The sequence below is a fragment of the Sceloporus undulatus genome, chromosome 9 (genome assembly GCF_019175285.1).
Source record: "Sceloporus undulatus isolate JIND9_A2432 ecotype Alabama chromosome 9, SceUnd_v1.1, whole genome shotgun sequence".
Lineage (NCBI taxonomy): Eukaryota > Metazoa > Chordata > Lepidosauria > Squamata > Phrynosomatidae > Sceloporus > Sceloporus undulatus.
The window spans coordinates 16,600,999-16,620,118 of record NC_056530.1 but is presented as its reverse complement, the minus strand read 5'-3'; the positions used below and the strand labels follow the sequence as shown (position 1 = coordinate 16,620,118).

Here is a 19,120-nt window from a genome sequence, read left to right as displayed (position 1 = left end):
AAAACCTAACATCGTAGTGAGCCCACTGCCAAGACTGCCTCCAGGGCTGATGGAGGTCTCAGTAAAGTCCCTTCTATACCAGTGGAGCCCACCAGGACTTACCTGGAATGGACAATAATCAGCAGTAGAACTTAGATTAGATCCAGACAGTGATATGAACTATTTAATAATAATAATAATAATAATAATAATAATAATAATAATTTGTTTTATTTATATACTGCTATTCTAAAGATCATAGCGGTGAACAGCAAGTAAGCTAATTAGCAAGTAAGCTAATTTGCCCCCAACAGTCTGGGTACTCATTTTAGCGACCTCGGAAGGATGCAAGCCTGAGCTTGGGCCCTTTTGCTGGTCTTGAACTCGCAACCTTGTGGTTTTGAGTGAATGGCTGCAGTACAGGCATTTACCCACTGCGCCACCAGGGCTCCAATCAATTAAGTTAGTGTTTTTTAATGAAAACAGGTAAGAAATTAATTAAAGCCTCAATAAATTTTTCACTTTCTAGCTGGTTCTTTAGCCAAAGTCTAGTTCCCTTTCATGTCTGTAGAACTATTTCTTGCTATTCCCTAATACGTCAGGGTTAAAGAATTACAATGCATAGGTCACCAGAGTCAAACCACTAAAATGGGAATCATTCCTGTGGGGTGAGTCGTGTTATGAGTTTTTAAAGTAACTGATCTTTCCCCCTCCCACAGATTTCTAAAAATAATAATAAGGGATCTAAATGTTTAATTCTAAAATCTAGAAAATATCAGAAAAGAGAGCTATAAGACAGATGGGATATAAAAGAGGGGGGAAGGAAAAGCAAGATAAGGTTTATCAATATTCAGATAGCCATTTCCTCCTCTTTAAATTATAAGGCATGGATGGGGGTGTTTTTCAATTTCATCCCAAGATGATTTCTTAGGACAGGCATTTATCTGTGGGTTTTTTGGGCTGTGTGGCCATGTTCTAGAAGAGTTTCTTCCTGACGCTTCGCCAGCATCTGTGGCTGGCATCTTCAGATAAGCTATGAAATTTGCCCCTAGTAGATGTAGAGATGGCCACCAGCTTATATAGCTATCAATTACTACTACTGTAGTTAGGATGGGGGTATAATACCACCAATATCAGAACTAAAAGAAATGCTGTAGTGATCAAAGCAAACATAAGTAAAAACATACAGAAAAATATTGTTGCATGCCTTCTAGTTATTTTCAACTTATGCGGACCCTAGGGCCACCCTATCACAGGGTTTTCCTGGCCAAATTTGTTCATGGGGCGATTTGCTTTTGCCTTCCTCGAAACCTGAGAGAGTGTGACTTCCCCGAGATCACCCAGTGAGCTTCCATGGCGAAGGGAGAATTTAAACCCTGGTCATAGTCCAATGCTCAAAACACTACACTATGCTGGCTCTCATTAGAAATTGATTATTAAAATGCAATTAAACTATCTGAAGTATTAAAACCATTTAAAACTACTCCACTAGAAGATAAATCAGCAAAAAGGTAAACTATTGAAAGCCATTACAGTCAGTTCCTATTTCTTCCAATACAAGCTGCTGCAGTCAGGAACACAAGTGGAAGTTGTTGCTCCACTCATGTAGTGCTTGTGGTCTCCCCTAAGGCATCTAGTTGACCAGTATTTGAATACAGCAGTGAACTACATAGGACTATGGTCTATTCCACTGGAGTTCTTCTTTTGTTCTTAAGGAACACCACCCTCCACTTGCATTTCCTTTTTCTTTCAAAGGATAGTGCAAATCGGGTCCAGACAAAGTGGGCAACTGAAATGGCTCATAAGTAGAAGTGAATGTATCTTGTTCTAAGCCAGGAATTGGCACTGGTCTTAAAGCAATTGACATAATCATTGCAGCCTTAATTATGAGACCATAGCACTTGTAAGTTTCTTTCTACTGCCTCCATCACTGTTGCACATGTAAGGTATTAGCCATGAAAACAATATACTCACTTTCCAGGGCAGCACCAGGTGTTCCAAAGCTGTTCATATTTGCAATGCCGACACTCAAGAGGCCAAAAGGAGATTCAGGATGTACCACTCTGTAAATCAAAAGGTTTGATGGCAGCTCAACATGTCCCCAAGAGTACTCTGTGCCAGGGATTGCATTCCATTGCACACTGACCAGTGGCTTGCCATCCATTATGAAGCCATTAACCTCTGTACTCTTTGCCACCAGAAAAATAAAGTTCTGAAAACCAGCCTGTGCATTCATGGTGTACACACGGCTGTATCTGTCTGCGTCTGGAATCTCCATCAATAAGGTGTCATAGGTAATGGTCTGGCGGCTTGCACCTGTACTATAGAAATACACTTGTACTGGTACACTGGCTGAGAGGTAGACTGGGCTTCTGGGCAAAACTGAAATCTCCAGAACCTGACCGCTTTCCAGTTTTGCTGCCTGCTTATTTGCACCAATTTGATAGGTCAGGACAGTGGCTTGGGATGCTGAAACATAGAGAATGTCATTTTTGGTCTGCCAGGGTAAAGGGGGAACCATGAATGTCTTCCCCCAGTTAGATACTGGCTGGAGCTGCTCAAACACGTGGTTACATTTTGTGTTCTTCCATGAGCAGATGTGACCAGACAGGACACCCACAGGCTTCTGGGAGATAATTCTGGTACCAGAAAGATCACCTGCTGCTTGCAACTGGATTCCTTGGAAAGCATTTAAAGTCACTGTGAGTTTGCTTCCTGCAGGATATATTTCCCCATTCAAACTCAACTGAGCCTTCGGGTAGATGTCAACTACATTAGGCCCTTGATGGGTAAAAACAGAAAACTCTGGAAAAGACCCACTTGGGCCAATAGAAGGAGTTATTACATAATGCTCATGTCCTAAACTGTTCACGGGGTACAGTAGAGCAATTTCTGTAGTGTAAGGCTTGGAGTTCACAGACACCACTGATATTTCTTTGTCTGCAGTTATATTGACGACCTCTGAAAACAGTTTGCTGCCTATGATTTCCACATAAGTTGGGAGTATAACTTGCATCATCTTGCCTTTGTCCACAACAATCTTCTTCAGAAATTGTGAATGGATGTTGACTGTCACAGTGGTTAAATCATGGTGGCCTGTAATCTGTAGTTCAAACTTTCCAGATGTTCCATAATTTTGCATATAGGCAGTGATGAAATTTGTTCCTAGAGTTCCACCTTGGCCAGCAACTGTAAGGGAAAGGAGAAAGGAAAGTTTAGAAACAGGTGGTGGAATAGCAAGTCAGATCAAAAGAATGGCAGCACTGGATCATAGAATCATAGAATCGTAGAGTTGGAAGAGACCACAAGGGCCATCCAGTCCAACCCCATTCTGCCATGCAGGAAATCCAAATCAAAGCATCCCTGACAGATGGTCATCCAGCCTCTGTTTAAAAACCTCCAAGGAAGGAGACTCCACTACACTCCGAGGGAGTTTGTTCCACTGTCGAACAGCCCTTACTGTCAGGAAGTTCTTCCTAATGTTGAGGTGAAATCTCTTTTCCTGGAGCTTGCATCCATTGTTCCAGGTCCTGTTCCCTGGAGCAGCAGAAAACAAGCTTGCTCCCTCCTCAATATGACATCCCTTCAAATGTTTAAGATCAATGCCTTCCAGATATTCACAAATTGAGATTAACAGCTATGGCCTTCCCTCATAGGGTGCAAGTACAATGTTGTCAGGTATCTCCAGCTAGTCCTGAATCTCTGTATTAAGTCATATTAATTTTGGCTATGCCCAGAAGGAGAGAAAAATCCCCCCCAATGAAACTAAAGTGACAGAATTTTCATGCTATTTTGCAGGATCAGAATGACTGGCATTTAAGTATTTGCATTATAACTGTACGAAGGGGCATTGCTCTTTTAAATGTTTTGGATTTCTGATACCATCCCAATTGTCAAACTCAGAAAATTGATTGGTTTTGGGAATTCTAGGAGCTGTGGTCCAGGAAAAAAAGGTAATTTTCCAATTTCTATCTTTCCTGAATGTTGGCTTTGCTGATGAGATTTATCAGAAATATCTATTGGAAACCACGTTCAGGAAGGCTGCCTTAAAGGAAGCGAAGGGTGAAGGAGAGAGTTATATTTAAGTTGGTTCTCTCCTATGATACTCAATAGCCAGAAATCAGAACCCTGGACAGTGAACATGTAAACTGGATTAAGATTTAACTCCAGTAGCCTTGCTTAAATCTGATTTATAGAATTTAAAGCAGAACCAGAGAAAGTTTAATGAGCAAATGTACTGCCATTTTTGAGAGAGCTCTCGTCCTTGTCGTCTCTCCCGTCTCCTCTCCAATTCTCCAGAAAATAAAAACATGTAAAGCAGAAAAGAAGGCCGAGATGTATGTGTGTGTGTGTGTGTGTGTGTGTGTATGTGAGAGAGAGGGGGGGGGTGTTCTGGAGACCAGGGTTTGAATCCCAGCTTGGACATGTAAACCTTGGGCAAGTCACACTCTCTCACCCTCACAGGATGACAAACGTCTTCTGAAGGAACCTGTCAGGAAAAAACCCTAATAGGTTCACCTTAGCATTTGTTGTTGTTGTTGGGTGCCTTCAAGTTGAAAACAACTTGAAGGCATACAACAACACCAACAAATGCTGTGGTATGGGAGGAGGTCAACTTATGTGACACCATAAGTTACTGCACCAGAAGACTCCAAGCTTAGTGATATTGGTGAACCAGCCATTACTTCATGGAAGGATGTGTAAAAAATGATGTTACTGGTTTTCTAATTTTTCTGTTACTAGCAATGTTTATCCCAATGTTACTGGATTGCTGTCTTACTCCACACAAAAATACATACATATATTTCTGCAGGAAAAAAGACAACATATGGATGTCTGTGTTATGATCCTTCAAGTTGTTTCTGATTAATGGTTATCCTAGGGCAAACCTATCACACGATTTTCTTGGCAAGATTTGTTCAGGGAGGTTTTTGCCATAGCCTTTCTCTGAGGTTGAAAGAGCAGGACCTAAGGCCACTCAGTGAGGTTCTATGGCCGTGAGAGGGGCCAAAAATAACCTGCCTCTGGACGGGTTCTTTTTGGGTCCCAGAAGGGGTGCAATAGGTGCAGTGGCATACCATGATGATGCCTCTTCTGCGCAGTGTCATTTGGGCACTGTACCACACGTGCATCATCATGGCGCACACCGTATGGACAGGCACACACCATAATGGCGCACATGTGGTGGAACTAGGGCTTGGAGAGTGTGAATGCTCATCCCTAGCTCATCCCGAGCTCAACCCTAGCTCATCCCGGTCTGTACCGCCCCTTTGTTTCATTTGATCTGCAACTAAGAAACCACGGAGTTAATTGACTAAAAGCAAAGGATTAATATTTTCTTGGACACACAAGAGATAAAGGATGTATGCATTATAAACGAACTTAATACATCTTGCTTATCATTGAAACCTGTTGGGTAAACTCATCTTCAGATCTAGTGTTAAGACTGTTTTCTACACATGAGTTTGGGGATGAATCAGCTGAACAAATCTTAATAACTTTCCCCTCTCTGGCAACAAAAATAAAATAACACCTTAAAGGTAAGGTAAAGGTAAGTCCCTTGACATGAATGTCTGGTCGTAACCAACTATAGAGGGCAGTGCTCATCTCCATTTCTAAACCAAAGAGGACTGCTCTGATGGTCATGTGTCCAGCATGACTGCACCAAACGCTGTTACCTTCCCACTGAGAAGTGGTACCTATCTATCTACTTGCATTTGCATGCTTTCCAACTGCTAGGTTGGCAGAAGTTGGGACTCGAGATAGGAGCTCACCCTATCATGGAGCACTCGGGCCTCAAAGTGCCAACCTGCTGATCTTTGATCATCAGAACTGGCATCTTAACCACTAAGCACCTTAGATAACTGCCAATTGGTTGGATTTTCATGACACTTCACATCAGCTATTTGAGATGGCCATCTCCATCTATTTAATCTAGGGATGGGCAATATGCAGCCCAGTGGCCTTTTTTGTTGCTCTCCAGGGACCTTCCAGTGGGCAAACAATGCTCTATAATGCCCTGTAGAGTGGGTTGAAAGCATGTCCACCATGTCTGAAGGCCCCCGGCTTCTTGAGGGTAAACAAATTAAATGCAAAAAAATAATTAAAAAAATTAAAAAGGTTTCATCCAAAATGACCTTTAGGGTATTTGGGGCTTTCTTGGCCAATACAGGCCCAGGAGAAGCCTTTTTAAAACCGGGAGTGCGTAGAAATGACTTTTCCTGTTTAAAAGGCCTCTTTTGAGCCTAAAATGGCATAGTAAGGCTCAAAAGCACAGTATATGTCCACTTGACAGCATTTGAGCCCCCTCCAAAAAAAATTCTGGGGTGGCCCTGAAAAGTCCCCTGGGGGACTAATGCAGGTCCCTAGGAAGGGGATAGAGCTAAAAGATACTGCTACTATCTGTTTCTCTTTTCACAGACCAAATGGTACAGTCTTTAGGGTTTTGGCAACCTCTTATTTACCCAACTATTAAGGCCTGACACCATGGGAAAAGTTGAGAGGTGAACCAGTTTTTCTCTCCCTTGATTCCTAAGATGCAAAAACATATGAATACTCACCCCAGGATACTCATATTCATATGCATATGAATACTCACCCCAGGATACTGAGTTGCAGACCCAGATGAAAAGGAGGAGACACCTGATCCCCCCCCATGGCTGCATAAAAAGAGAGAGAAAGAAGGATGCAGTTAAATTGACTCTCTGAGATACATTTTTAAGGAGTCCTAACAAAATTGGAAAGAAACATCAGTGTCCTTTCCTAATTTTCCCTTATTGCTATCCAGCCACAAAAAGGTTCAGTCTATCAGTACACAAGGAAGGAGAATGTGCTACCATCTTCCCAAAGGTTTTTTGAGAATTCATTTCAAAAGATAGTGCTACTGCAGCCAAAAGCTAAACAGCCCTATGGCTGCATCTGCATTGTAGAAATAATCCAGTTTGATACCATTTTAACTGCCCTGGCTCAATGCAGTGGGAATACCATTCAGTTCTATGGTCCTATTTCTATTGGTACTGTATTGGTATTAATATTCTATTGGTAGGATTGCCAGGTTAAAAAAACAGAGTGCCAGAGCAAAAGAAGGCCCCCAGGTTAACTTTAATGGCTGTGTAGAAGAAGGCATTTCAACAGGTGCAATCACCTGTTGGCTTGCCTTCTTAACCATAACAGGTACAGGACCCTTCTCCGGTTTTTGTTCTGGCAACCCTACACAGGCACCCTGTCCCTTATTTTACCTTGGCAATCCTGTTACGGCGGGAATCAGTAATTAGTAAACTTACAATGACGGAGACAACAGCCAGAGGTTCGGTAGCTCAGATATGCTGTTTATTTGCTATAGCAAAGAGACTCACCCTTTGAATCACTTCAAGAAGAGCCAGCGTTGGAGGTAGGCTGGTGGCTCTCCTTTATGCACAGAAACCACAAGCTGTCACAAGTGTTCAGTTTGACCAGACAATTACACCATGTCTCATTCTTAGTTTCTGCAACTTAAGCTAGCAACCTAAGCAAGTCTATATTTGCAATCCTTAGTGTAGCATCAGCAAGCTAGCAAGTTAACATGTGGCCCCCTTGTCCCCCATGTCTCCCCCTCCCCTATATATTTCTCGTTAGTCTAACCGCAGGACAGAAATTTCCCGTACAGTGAATGTCCAGTATACTACTTATGCAATTTTGGTTATCCCTTGTCACACATCTCTTACAGTTAGGTTTGGCAATTTCTTGTCACATAGCAACTTTGAATTGTCAATGGCTTCTAGTTATCATTTATTACTTTTAGCCCTTAATTTAGCCTCCTTTTTACCCTATCAATCCTGCTTCCAATCGCCCAGGGAAAATTGGGGGTTTAACCAGAGATTAACCTGTGAAAATCACGCAATCACAATTAAAGATTTTAACACACATCACACTTAAAGAGCCATTATCCCGGGAATAACCAGGAAGTAAACAGCAACAAATCATTCATGAGATTTCCCTGTGAATGATTTGTTGCTGTTTACTGCCAGTTTATTCCCAGGATAATGGCACTTTAATGTTGACATCGTGTGAAAATCTTTATCACGATTGCACCATTTTCACAGGTCAATGGCTGGTTAAACCCCCAATCTTCCCCATGTGATAAAGTCTATAGAGTTGGAAGAGACCTCAAGAGCCATCAAGTCCCCCTACCATTCAGAAATACATAATCAAAGCCCTCCTGACAGATGGCCACCCAGCCTCTGTTTAAAAACTTCCAAAGAAGGAAACTCCATCACTCTCCTAATGTCAAGGTAGAATCTCTTTTCCTGTAGTATGAACCCATTGCTCTGAGATCCAATTGCTCCTGCAGAAAACAAAGTTACTCCATCTTCAGTATGACATCCCTTCAAATATTTAAACCTCCATATTTGCATGATGTTCTAGGACATTTTAAAAGGTTTTAAAAATTAGAGAGGGGATTTAGGAGCTTCCCGAGTGTTTTGAATGGGTAGTTCAGGGGTGTATGCCACCTATAGATTTATTTTTCCCCATCCCTGCTATGAAGATTAATACATGTATTATTTCATACACTTTCATAGACTTAGATCCCATATCATCACCTGAAATTAACAATGTGAGAAGTGACAATAATGGCCACATCCCCATAAGTATGAAATATCACCCCAGTGAAAAGTTTTAATTGCCATCTTTTAGATCTCCTTTTACCTTACTCACCTGCGGTAGGATTCTATAGGTCCCACTTTAGACCTTGTTTTATCCCATTATATACTTTGGGCAGTACAATCCACCTCCCCTCTGTTTATCTTCCTAGAATACGTAGGTTATTTGCATTTCCTCCTGCTTGGGAGAAATACAGGCTCAGCCAAATATTTGTCCCTCTTCCATAAAATGCAAGAGATGGACATGATCTCCAAGTTAATGGGGTCCTGTTGTGGCATTTGGTTGGAATGTTTAGTGTGTTACACATACTCACACACATTTCTACAAGACACTTCTATCAAGCGTGGAAAAGGATAGGACATAGGTGCTTTCCATGGGGTTGCCAGACCTCCAGCATCCTAAAGCCTGAGATTCATGTGTGACATGATTTCTATTTAATAACTTTTTGCTGTCTAGCCATGAGCGAATGCAATAGGATCCACCTTCTTAAAGTTACATCCCTTATCTAGGCTGGGAGCAAAGGTAGTGCAAAAATCTCCTCTCTCGATACTGAGTTCACAAGGTTATATTGAGGTTATATTGATTAAAAAGACCAGAATGTACCAGATTGTGTGTTTGTTCTTTCCTGTTTTATTTTGGAGATCTGGGTACATTTTGGTTATTCCTGAATAATGAGTAAGCACTTGGGAGGATCAGAGAGTTTTTATGCCAGCTGCCCAAGTCAGTTTATTTTAACCCTGTTTAAAATAAATAATAATAATAGGAAACAAATCCAGGGCTTTTCAATCAAACTGCATTGGACCTGAATCTTCACATGAACTGAACTAATTTTTCCACCAAAAGTTACAAAATATATTTGCCCACCAAAAGTTACACATTGGGCACATCCACATATTCAATACACTGGTGCTTTAATGTATTCATTGCAAAATTTGGATGGAAATCCATATGAATTATTGTGCCGGCTTTTAAAAATTATTGTGCAGAAGCTGGATTCGAATGAATTTAACATTTTTTAAAAAATTAAGAAACCTAGAGGAACAAAATTGGCAAATCCAGCCATCCTTCATCCTGAGACACAGTTTCTGATTTCACTATCGAAATACGTTTATCCTGAGTGGCGCCCATAAAATAAAACAAATACATCTAATCACTGTTTGCTAACATTGCCACACATTCCCCAGAATGAAGCAAATACAGAGGCAACCTTCAAGCATGACAGCCTACGTGCAGCTTTCCGACTTTCTTAAACTTACACACACAACTGGTTTTTTTACACACACAACTGGTTCTTTGCTTGTAAAATGAGGACTATTAAAAATGTTCTTTAAGATGCTCTATCTCTCCAAATCATTTGGTCAGCCAGAAGATTGAAAGATAAGTCGTGACGTGCAAACTGGAGGAATGTAGCCTCCATAAGAATATCCCCCTTATTCAGTTTTATCTCCACAGAAAAAAACAATAAACAGAGGTGAATTTGAAGGCTTTCATGGCCGGCATCCATAGTTTTTTGTGGGTTTTTTGGGCTATGTCGCCATGTTCTAGAAGAGTTTATTCCTGATGTTTCGCCAGACATCGTGTGTGCCATCATGACGGCTTCCCATCCGTACAGGGGCTGCCATGATGACGCAAGCACAGCACAGTGTCTGCACATGCTGGTGCTGTGCTTGCACCATCGACATGGGACAGTGCACCAATGGGCACACTCATAACGATGGCCACGTGCCACAAAAAGAATCTGCTTTCAGTGAGTTCTTTTTGCTCTGGAGGGAAGCTGTGTGGTTTGGCTGCTGCAGTTTCCCCCACGAGCAAAAATGGGCAGCTCCAGCCCACCCTTTCGGGTGGTCTGTTGAGCCCCTAGGTTTGGGAAAGATACAAAAGAAAATTTTAAGAAACAAAATAAATCCACTAGGAGATCTGGAGCAGGACTAATCCCAGAATGGAGATTCAGTGACTAAACTGAAACCTTAAATGTTAAGGTTTCCATTTTCACTTGGAATGCATAGTCAGTGGCTCCTCCTCCTCCTCCTCTCTGGAGACAACAAACAGCTCATACCAAGCAAACTGGCTCCTAAATCCGCTTACTGTAGAGGTACAGAGTAACATAGTAGTTCTGACATGGCATAAGACATAGCTGTTGGAGATTGCTAGAATCCTCAGTACAGTGCACTTCCTCATATAAGCCAGAAGAGGGTGTCCAAGTGTCCTAAATCTCAGTGCTTGCAATAGCCTGATCTATCCAGGTCTATCCAAGTCAATGGCAAGCTGCAGTCCAAAAACATATGGAGGGTCACAAGTTTCCCATGATGGTGCTATCTAGTTCAGTACTAATTGGCAATAGCTCTCCAGGACTTTAGGCAGTGGTCTTAATGGTTTAACTATTGTAACTGTTATTGTGTTTTACTATTATGTAATGGTGGGGGTTGTAAGGAGACAGTATAATGTGACTATTGCTTATATTTTGTATTTTTATTCTATGTTGTAATGTTGTTAATTGTTTTATTATCGTTTCTGTTGTATTCAGCCTTGATTCCAGCGTGAGAAGGCAGAATATAAATAAATTATATTATTATTATTATTATTATTATTATTATTATTATTATTATTAAGGCAGGGTGCTAGACTAGATGGTCCTTGTGGTCTCTTCCAGCTCTAGAATTCTATGACTTTTAAAATTAATCTTATGTGGAAAAGAGAAAATCTTTAAAGGAAAACTTTTACGGTAAGCAAGCAATCTTACATTATCAAAAGAGTATCTTGTATGTGAATGCACCTTCCTTCAGGCATTACTTAGGAGAAGAGAGTCCATCCCCTTCAGCTATGTCGCCCAGATAATAGGGGAGCCCATTATCATGACATCCTAATGTTGTCCTCCCAGAAGATGGGCTGGGTGTTTGTCTCACATTGGTTGAATGTCTGGATCTGACATATACTAAGGCCAAGCTTCTCCGGCTGTCACTAATAAAACTGTGAATATTTTTGTTCCAATGGCTGGTTGTCAGTGTGTTGATTAAAATAAGCCAACCTTCATTGCTGCCCCACACCTCAAGTGCAAATACCAAACTCAGTTCTATGTGAATGGCTCAGACAATGCTGTACAAAGCTATCACAGCAGAAAAGCCTGATAATACCTGATAGGTTTTTCATTGTGCTGACAGTATCATATAATCATAGAGTTGGAAGAGATCACAAGGGCACTCTAGTCCAACCCCCTGCCATGCAGGAACTCTCCATCAAAGCAACAGATGACCATCCAACCTCTGCTTAAAGATCTACAAGGAAGGAGACTCCACTATCCTCCAAGGGAGTGTGTTCTACTGTCTAAGCCCTTACTGTCAGGAAGTTCCTCTTAATGTTGAGGTGGAATCTCTTCCTGTAGCTTGCATTCATTGTTCCAGGTCCTGTTCTCATAGCAGGCAAGTAACTCTATGCAGCCCTAGTTGAGATGGTCCTATGCCTGCTATCATTTATTATCATAATCAAAAGTTCCACGTTCTTGCTTGAAATAACTGGCGTCCATCTCTAAAACCAGTCTGTCCAGCTAATCAATCTTCCTTGTTTAGCAAGAAGGAGGAATGCAATCCCTTGCCGGCTGCCACCAGCTGCAAAGTGTCATGCAGCCATTCGGAATAGGACTGTATCTGAATTTTAGCTCAACAAGGAGCACAGGGATGTGCTTTGGGCCTGACGTCAATGAATGTTGGCTCACAGTACTGTTAGTCCATATGCCTCATGCCCCATAGGTGCCAGAGTAGGGTTGATTCTAGAATAGAATATTTTATCATTGCCAAAAGTTTGTTCTTGCCCGATATGCCAAAAGAAGAACAGCAAAGATAAAACAGAGTGTTTCATCTTCACTGTTACAATCAGTCCGAGTGGCAAAAGCAAAAGTGGGTAGGCTCTTGAATGTAGCAAGGTTCTAATTAGGGGAATTAGAATTAGGCTTCTGCAATTAAAGTCTTATTTTTATTAAAGGGGAAAATCACAGCACCCCAATAGTGCACACACATTCATACAAGGCTCAGGAAATCAGGAGTTAGGGCGAGATAGATTGAGGCAACACTTGAGAGATACTTACTCTAGAATAGGCTTGAGACTCAGTCAGGGAGCTAGATCAGAGTAACATAAAGTCCCCCTGCATCTAGACTAGCACACTGAGAAGAGAAATCTGAGGGTTTTTAAAGGTGAAAACTAGCCCTTGGAAAGATGCTTAACTGCTTTGGACAAAGGTGGTTGATTGTTTGGTATTATCTGGATGAGGCAATCTTGTCTGCCAACAATCGAGGGGAATTGGGTAAAATTAATAGCCTGCTCATCAAGTCAGAGATCTTGTTTGTTGTTTGTCCCATCAGCAACTCTCAAACTACCTTTGGGGAATTCCCAAAGGTAGCTGTTTTCCAGGGGTATTGTGAGGCTGACATCGTCTAATTTTATCACACGGGAGGAATTTCTCTTAATTTCGAATGAAAAGAAAGTGGGGCCAGAATGCATTCATGTGAATTTGCTAGTTCAGCGAATTTACATGAATTCGAATTGCATTTGAGCAGACCTATTGCCCGAAAATAGCTTGCCATGGCCCGCAATTGCGTGTGGTAGTTTATCACGCAATAACGTGAAATCCCATTATTGCAATCAGACTGACTTCCCATTGCCCGAAATTGCGTGTGCTAGTCTATCACGCGATAACGTTAAACCCCATTATTGCATTCGGCTTGCCATTGGATTATACTTCCAATTTCCCTTGTCTGATAAACACATAACGGAAATGCTTACATGACCCACTGTTTTGGGAATAACAGCAGAGTGCAAAGCAGGGTCCATTTGAAGCCATGAGGAATACCACAAACACCAACATTTTAGAAAAATGCAGACTTGGTAACATAATTTAGTCACTTATTACCATTTTTGAAATAGTTTCCTCCTCCTACCTCCCCACCTTTGAATTGCTTGATTCCTCAGTTATTTATTTATCACATTCCTTGTTCTATTTTTATTTTATTTTATTTTATTTTATTTTACAAAGAATGATGCTCCTCTTAGAATTGCACAGTCATGGAAATGCCATTGAAAGGGTCAATAATAGAAGCCATCTAGTCCAGTACTGCTTAAACCAGTTGATGTGGGGCTTCAGCAATTTCCCCTCTTACTATGCCAGGATCTGATGCAATATTTGTGACCACTAGCTAACAGTTATCTCTTTCTTACCTGGAAGCTCTCCAGAGATCATTAGCACATGTTTCAGGGGTGATCACTGGCCCACAAACTACTACATTGTGTAATACTTCTCTATCCAACCCACTACCAGCAGAAGAAATTCCTGCAACTGAAGTGTCCTTGGCCATTCAATCTCTGTTTAATTTCTCCTTCCCAACCAAGGCCCCTCTAGGGGAGCCTATTTAACATACAATTGCTCTGCTTTAAACACTGAATTTTACCAAGAAGGGGGGGAGGTTACACATGACAACATCACTTATTGCTATCCTTCCTATGTTTTCAAACAACTTTTTCCTTTTTCCCTTTTACTGTGACCAAAGAGAAGTAGGTCTTACAGAGGGCCACAACTGTTACACCACCCTTTCCATAAGCAGAAATAGAGTCTGCGCTATCATTATATTATTGATTTTGTGAACCACTTTGATCACCTCGGAAAAGCAGTATAAAAATAAAACATATTATTATTATTATTATTATTATTATTATTATTATTATTATTATTACTAAGCAGATGAAGTGGCTGCCTGAGGCAGTAGATGCTAACTGGTACACATTGTGTTTCACATGGTCTGCCCTGTGTACTCAAGGGTAGCGAAGGATGCTATCCCACTGACAGCGCTGTTCACCTGCCAGTTAATTTTCTGTATGTTAGAATCATAAAATTGTACAGTTGGAAGAGAGCACAAGGGCCATCCAGTCCAACCCCCCTGTCATGCAGGAACTCTCAATCAAAGCATCCCGACAGATGGCCATCCAGCCTCTGTTTAAAGACCTCCAAGGAAGGAGACTCCACTACACTCCAAAGGAGTGTGTTCCACTGTCAAACAGCCTCTACTGTCAAGACATCCGTCCTAATGTTGAGGTGGAATCTCTTTTCCTGGAGCAGCAGAAAACTTGCTTCCTCCTCAATATGACACCCCTTCAAATAGTTAAACAGGACTATCATATCACCTCTTAACCTTCTCTTCTCCAGGCTAAACATCCTCAGCTCCCTAAGTTGTTCCCCATAAGGCATGGTTTCAAGACCCTTCACAATTTTAGTCACCCTCCTTTGGGCACTCTCCAGTTTCTCAATGTCCTTTTTGAATTGTGGTGCCCAGAACTGGACACAGTATTCTGGGTGGGGTTTCACCAAAGCAGAATACAATGGCACTATTACTTCCCTTGATCTAGACACTATACTTCCATTGATGTAGCCTAAAATTGCATTGGCCTTTTTAGCTGCCACATTGCACTGTTGACTCATGTTCAGTTTGTGGCCTACTTGGCCTCCTAGATCCCTTTCACATGTAGTCTCCTTAAGCCAGCTGTTCCTCCATCCTATAGCTATGCATTTCATTTTCCTGCCCTAAGTGCAGTACCTTAAATTTCTCTGTGTTGAATATCGTTTTGTTAGCTTTCCAGGCTGTTCAGGTCATTTTTAATTTTGATCCTGTCCTCTGGGGTATTAGCTACTCCTAATTTGGTATTATCTGAAAATTTGATAAGTATGCCCCAAGTCATTGATAAAGATATTGAACAGCACTGGGCCCAGGACAGAGCCCTGTGGGACCCCACTGGACACTTCTCTCCAGGATGAAAAGGAGCCATTGCTGAGCACCCTTTGGGTTCAGCTGTTCAACCGATGACTAATCCACCTCATAGCTGCATTGGCTAACCCCCATTTTACAAGCTTATGTGCAAGAATGTCATGGAGAACCTTGTCAAAGGCCTTACTGAAATCAAGATATACTATATCCACAGCAATTCTGTCATCTACCACGCTGGTAATTTTATCAAAAAAGATAGAGAGAGATTAGATTTGTTTGGCATGACTTGTTTCTCTGAAAACCATGTTGACTTTTTGTGATTATGGAATTGCCTTCTAGATGTTCACAGACTCTCTGTTTAATGATCTGCTCCAGAATCTTTCCTGGTATAAATGTCAGACTAACTGGATGATAATTGTTGGGATCCTCTTTTTTCCCCCTTTTTGAAGATAGGGCAATGTTTGCCCTCCTCCCCTTTACTTGCTGCCTGTGCAAGTTTTTTCCTCCCACTGTTTGGTCCTTGCCCTGTTTGCCTTCTTCCCTGTATGACTATTTTCTCCAGCCCTTTTGCCTCCCAGAATTTTGTCTCCCTCCCCTACATAACTCAGTTTCAAGCCATCTGGTGTGCAGTCTGCCTCTCTTTCTGACTTCCACCTTTCCTAGCATGACTGTCTTTTCTAATGAGTCATGCCTTCGCATGATGTGGCCAAAGTACAACAACATCAATTTAGTCAACTTGTCTTCCAGGGAGAGTTTGGCCTTGATCTGTTCTAAGACCCATCCATTTGTCATTTTGGCCATCCATGGTATCCTCAGCACTCTTCTCCAGCACCACATCTCAAATGAGTTGATTTTCTTTCTTTTAGTTTTATTCCACTTTCCAACTGTCACATCTATACCTGGCGATGGAGCATACAATGCCTTGGATGGGTCTAACTTTGGTGTTCAGTATCACATCTAGTTCTTTCATAGCTGCCCCTCCCAATTCTAGCCTTCTTCTGATCTCTTGACTGCAGTCTCCATTCTGATCAATGTTTGATTTCTCCCCTACTTGACTTTTAAAAATTATTTCAGTTTATGAACAATATTGTGAAAATTCTTGTCAAAACACAACCCAGACAAAAACGATCATTCATTGCTAAGGTACTGTAATGGAAGAAAGGAAATTAGGAGCTCTGTCTCTTTTTTTCTGACTCTGGACTCACTTCCCCTGCATTCACCATATGACTCCCGCCCCTATGACATCTCCCTTCCTCTTTTTGAGGTTTCCTGCTTAGAACTATTTCTATTTATTCACTCTTGTCCTTCAGAAAGACACTGTCACAGTCCCAAGGGTCCTGGCTTCCAACCCCTTGGGAGCACAAAATCAGATCAGCCTTAGACAGAAACATATTGAGATCCATCTCCATTCCCAGTTTGGGAGCCCTTGTGATGGACCAACTAGGAATCCCTGTCCTCCATATTCTCCTGGGCTTGGCTTGTGCGCAGCTGGGTGAGTCGGACCAAACATTTCTTCCTCTGTCTTTGGCCTCCTCTGCAGCTTTGGATCCTTCCCTTGACCCCTATCACTCCCCTATCAGCCCTTGAACAGCCATTTCCTTGTGCTATCCAATTTTATTGCCAGAGATCAGGAGAAACTACAATCCGCCCTTGGTATCAGCTGAGGTTTGGTTCGGGAATTCCCCATGGAACCAAAATCTGTGGATGCCCAATTCCTATTAAATACAATGGCATTGTGCAATGGTGATATTTAGAACAGTAAAATTAAGGTTTACATTTTGGATTTTTTTGTATATTTTTAAGCTGTGGATGGTTGGATCTGTAGATAAAAAAAATCTGTGGATATGGTGGGATGACTGCATCCTCAACACAAAAAGACTCTTCCAATATCTTCTAAGGAGTGTTATGTGACTTACATCACAATTTTGGAGTTTATCTCCTTTAATCTGGTCCTCTTCTACCCAAAATACTCAGAGACACTTCTCTCATATCACAGCCTGCTGCCATCTAACATTGGTAGCTTTTCCCTGGCCTGTTAACATTAATAGGATATATTCCAGAGAATTTGTGAGCAAATTCTGACATAGGTTTGGGCATGAGGGTCACAAGAAATGAGATATGCATACAAAATGGCCTCTTGGGGTTTCTCTTTCTTCCAGTCTTGTCTTTCAACTGCTGTTCACTCATCATGGAGGAAAGTGTGAGTTCCTTAACGTCACCTTGTCAGTATGCGTTGTTACCCACAAAGGCTCACACAGGACCAGAATGGGGCAATGAGAGGGCACTCTGTCAGCTTCCCTTCTTGTGTAACATGAGAAAACGTGATTGAAAGAGAAGGACACAGTAGGAGGGTTAGACCTCAGCCTGAACCTTTTAAAGGCTTTCATACTTTGTCTTATAAGCTTTTTGCACTCTGGAATATGGAAGATGGAGTGGATGGATGTCTGTGTAGGAAACTGAGCAGTCAATCATCCTCAATGGGGTTCCTTTCAGATTTGTTGGACTACAGCTTTCATCATACCCACTTTCAGGAGGAGCGATGGGAGTTATAGTATGGCATTATCCTGGCTTGCCAAGTTGGAGATGGCAGACCAAGCCTGTTGAGTGCAGCAGAGCAAATGTGGCTAGTTATGCTCTGCTTTACTAACCTGAGATCAGCCGTTTCTCACTTTTGTCAGTTGTAAGACTTTAATCTTTTCTGCATCCAATATTCTGTTCTAATAGAAGTGCTTTGCTCTTGTAGTCTTTACTGAACAGGTGACATTTTTAAATTGTGACTGGCTAAAAATGGGTACATATGTAGTGACACATTTTGGTCACTGAGGGTAATCATACATTACAAAAGCATGCACAAATATGCATAGTTTAAAAACGCAAAACCCCACACCAATGTAATTGTAAAAGAGAAAGGGGAAAAAATCCAGTCCAATAGAAACAAGGACAAGATGGGAATGGAGGTAGAATTCAGAGAAATGCAAAAAACTGAGGTTGGCTTTCACTTAGTTAGTTCCTAAGATCAGACAGCATCTGATGCTTGCAGGATACTGAGGAGATTTATTTATATTACACACAAAAACACATTTTTCCATCAAATTTGCTCAAAGCAGCATTCATGGCTCTCCTTCCAGCTTTGATCCTCACAAAGTCCCTACAGTGTAGTTTAGGCTGAAAGACAGTGACTGTTCCAAGATCACTCAGTGAGTTTTATGGCCCAGTGGGAATACTGAGAACGCAGATCTTCAAGTCCAACACTCTAACCACTACACCACATTGTTTTCCAGTGAGGATGGTGAGGATGATGATGACAATATGATGGCAACAGTAATCCCCTGTGTTTTGTCTCCAGTGACTGATAAACAGAGCAATATGCAGCCTTAGATAAAGCTTCTGTTTTTAACTGTCAAGGCTGTCACAAGCCCAGGCTGAGCTGGGGGAATTATCGCTCTTCTCCGAGAGCTATCTCTGAAAAGTGACACGTTATTTATGACAAAACCAAAATGTGCCACTGGAGATCTGTGATCATATCTCCTAACTTTTTTTTCCCTTTCTCACATGGAAGCGGCTCTGGTGTGGTGCTGTGTGGGTTTGTGTGTTCATTTTGATAAAAACATACGTATTTCAAGAGAGGGCTTTTTGACCCATATCTTTCTTACCATTTCTCTAGTCTAAATTTATCCCACAAGCTGCTACAACCCTCTTCCCCCCAAAAACGTCATTTTCCAATACTAGCATTGATTGTTTTATACAGAAAAGTGGGA

General features: G+C 41.5%; 1 protein-coding gene across 1 annotated transcript in view; it reads left to right on the top strand.

Annotated features, from left to right (window-relative positions):
• The first annotated feature begins 16,635 nt into the window (after positions 1-16,635).
• Positions 16,636-19,120, top strand: part of LOC121916068 (transmembrane immune signaling adaptor TYROBP) — a 13,697-nt gene continuing 11,212 nt past the window's right edge. Inside the window, exon 1 of the mRNA XM_042440815.1 lies at positions 16,636-16,854. Coding sequence (XP_042296749.1) covers positions 16,794-16,854 — 61 coding nt within the window. The 5' untranslated portion in view covers positions 16,636-16,793. The remainder of the gene's footprint in view (positions 16,855-19,120) is intronic.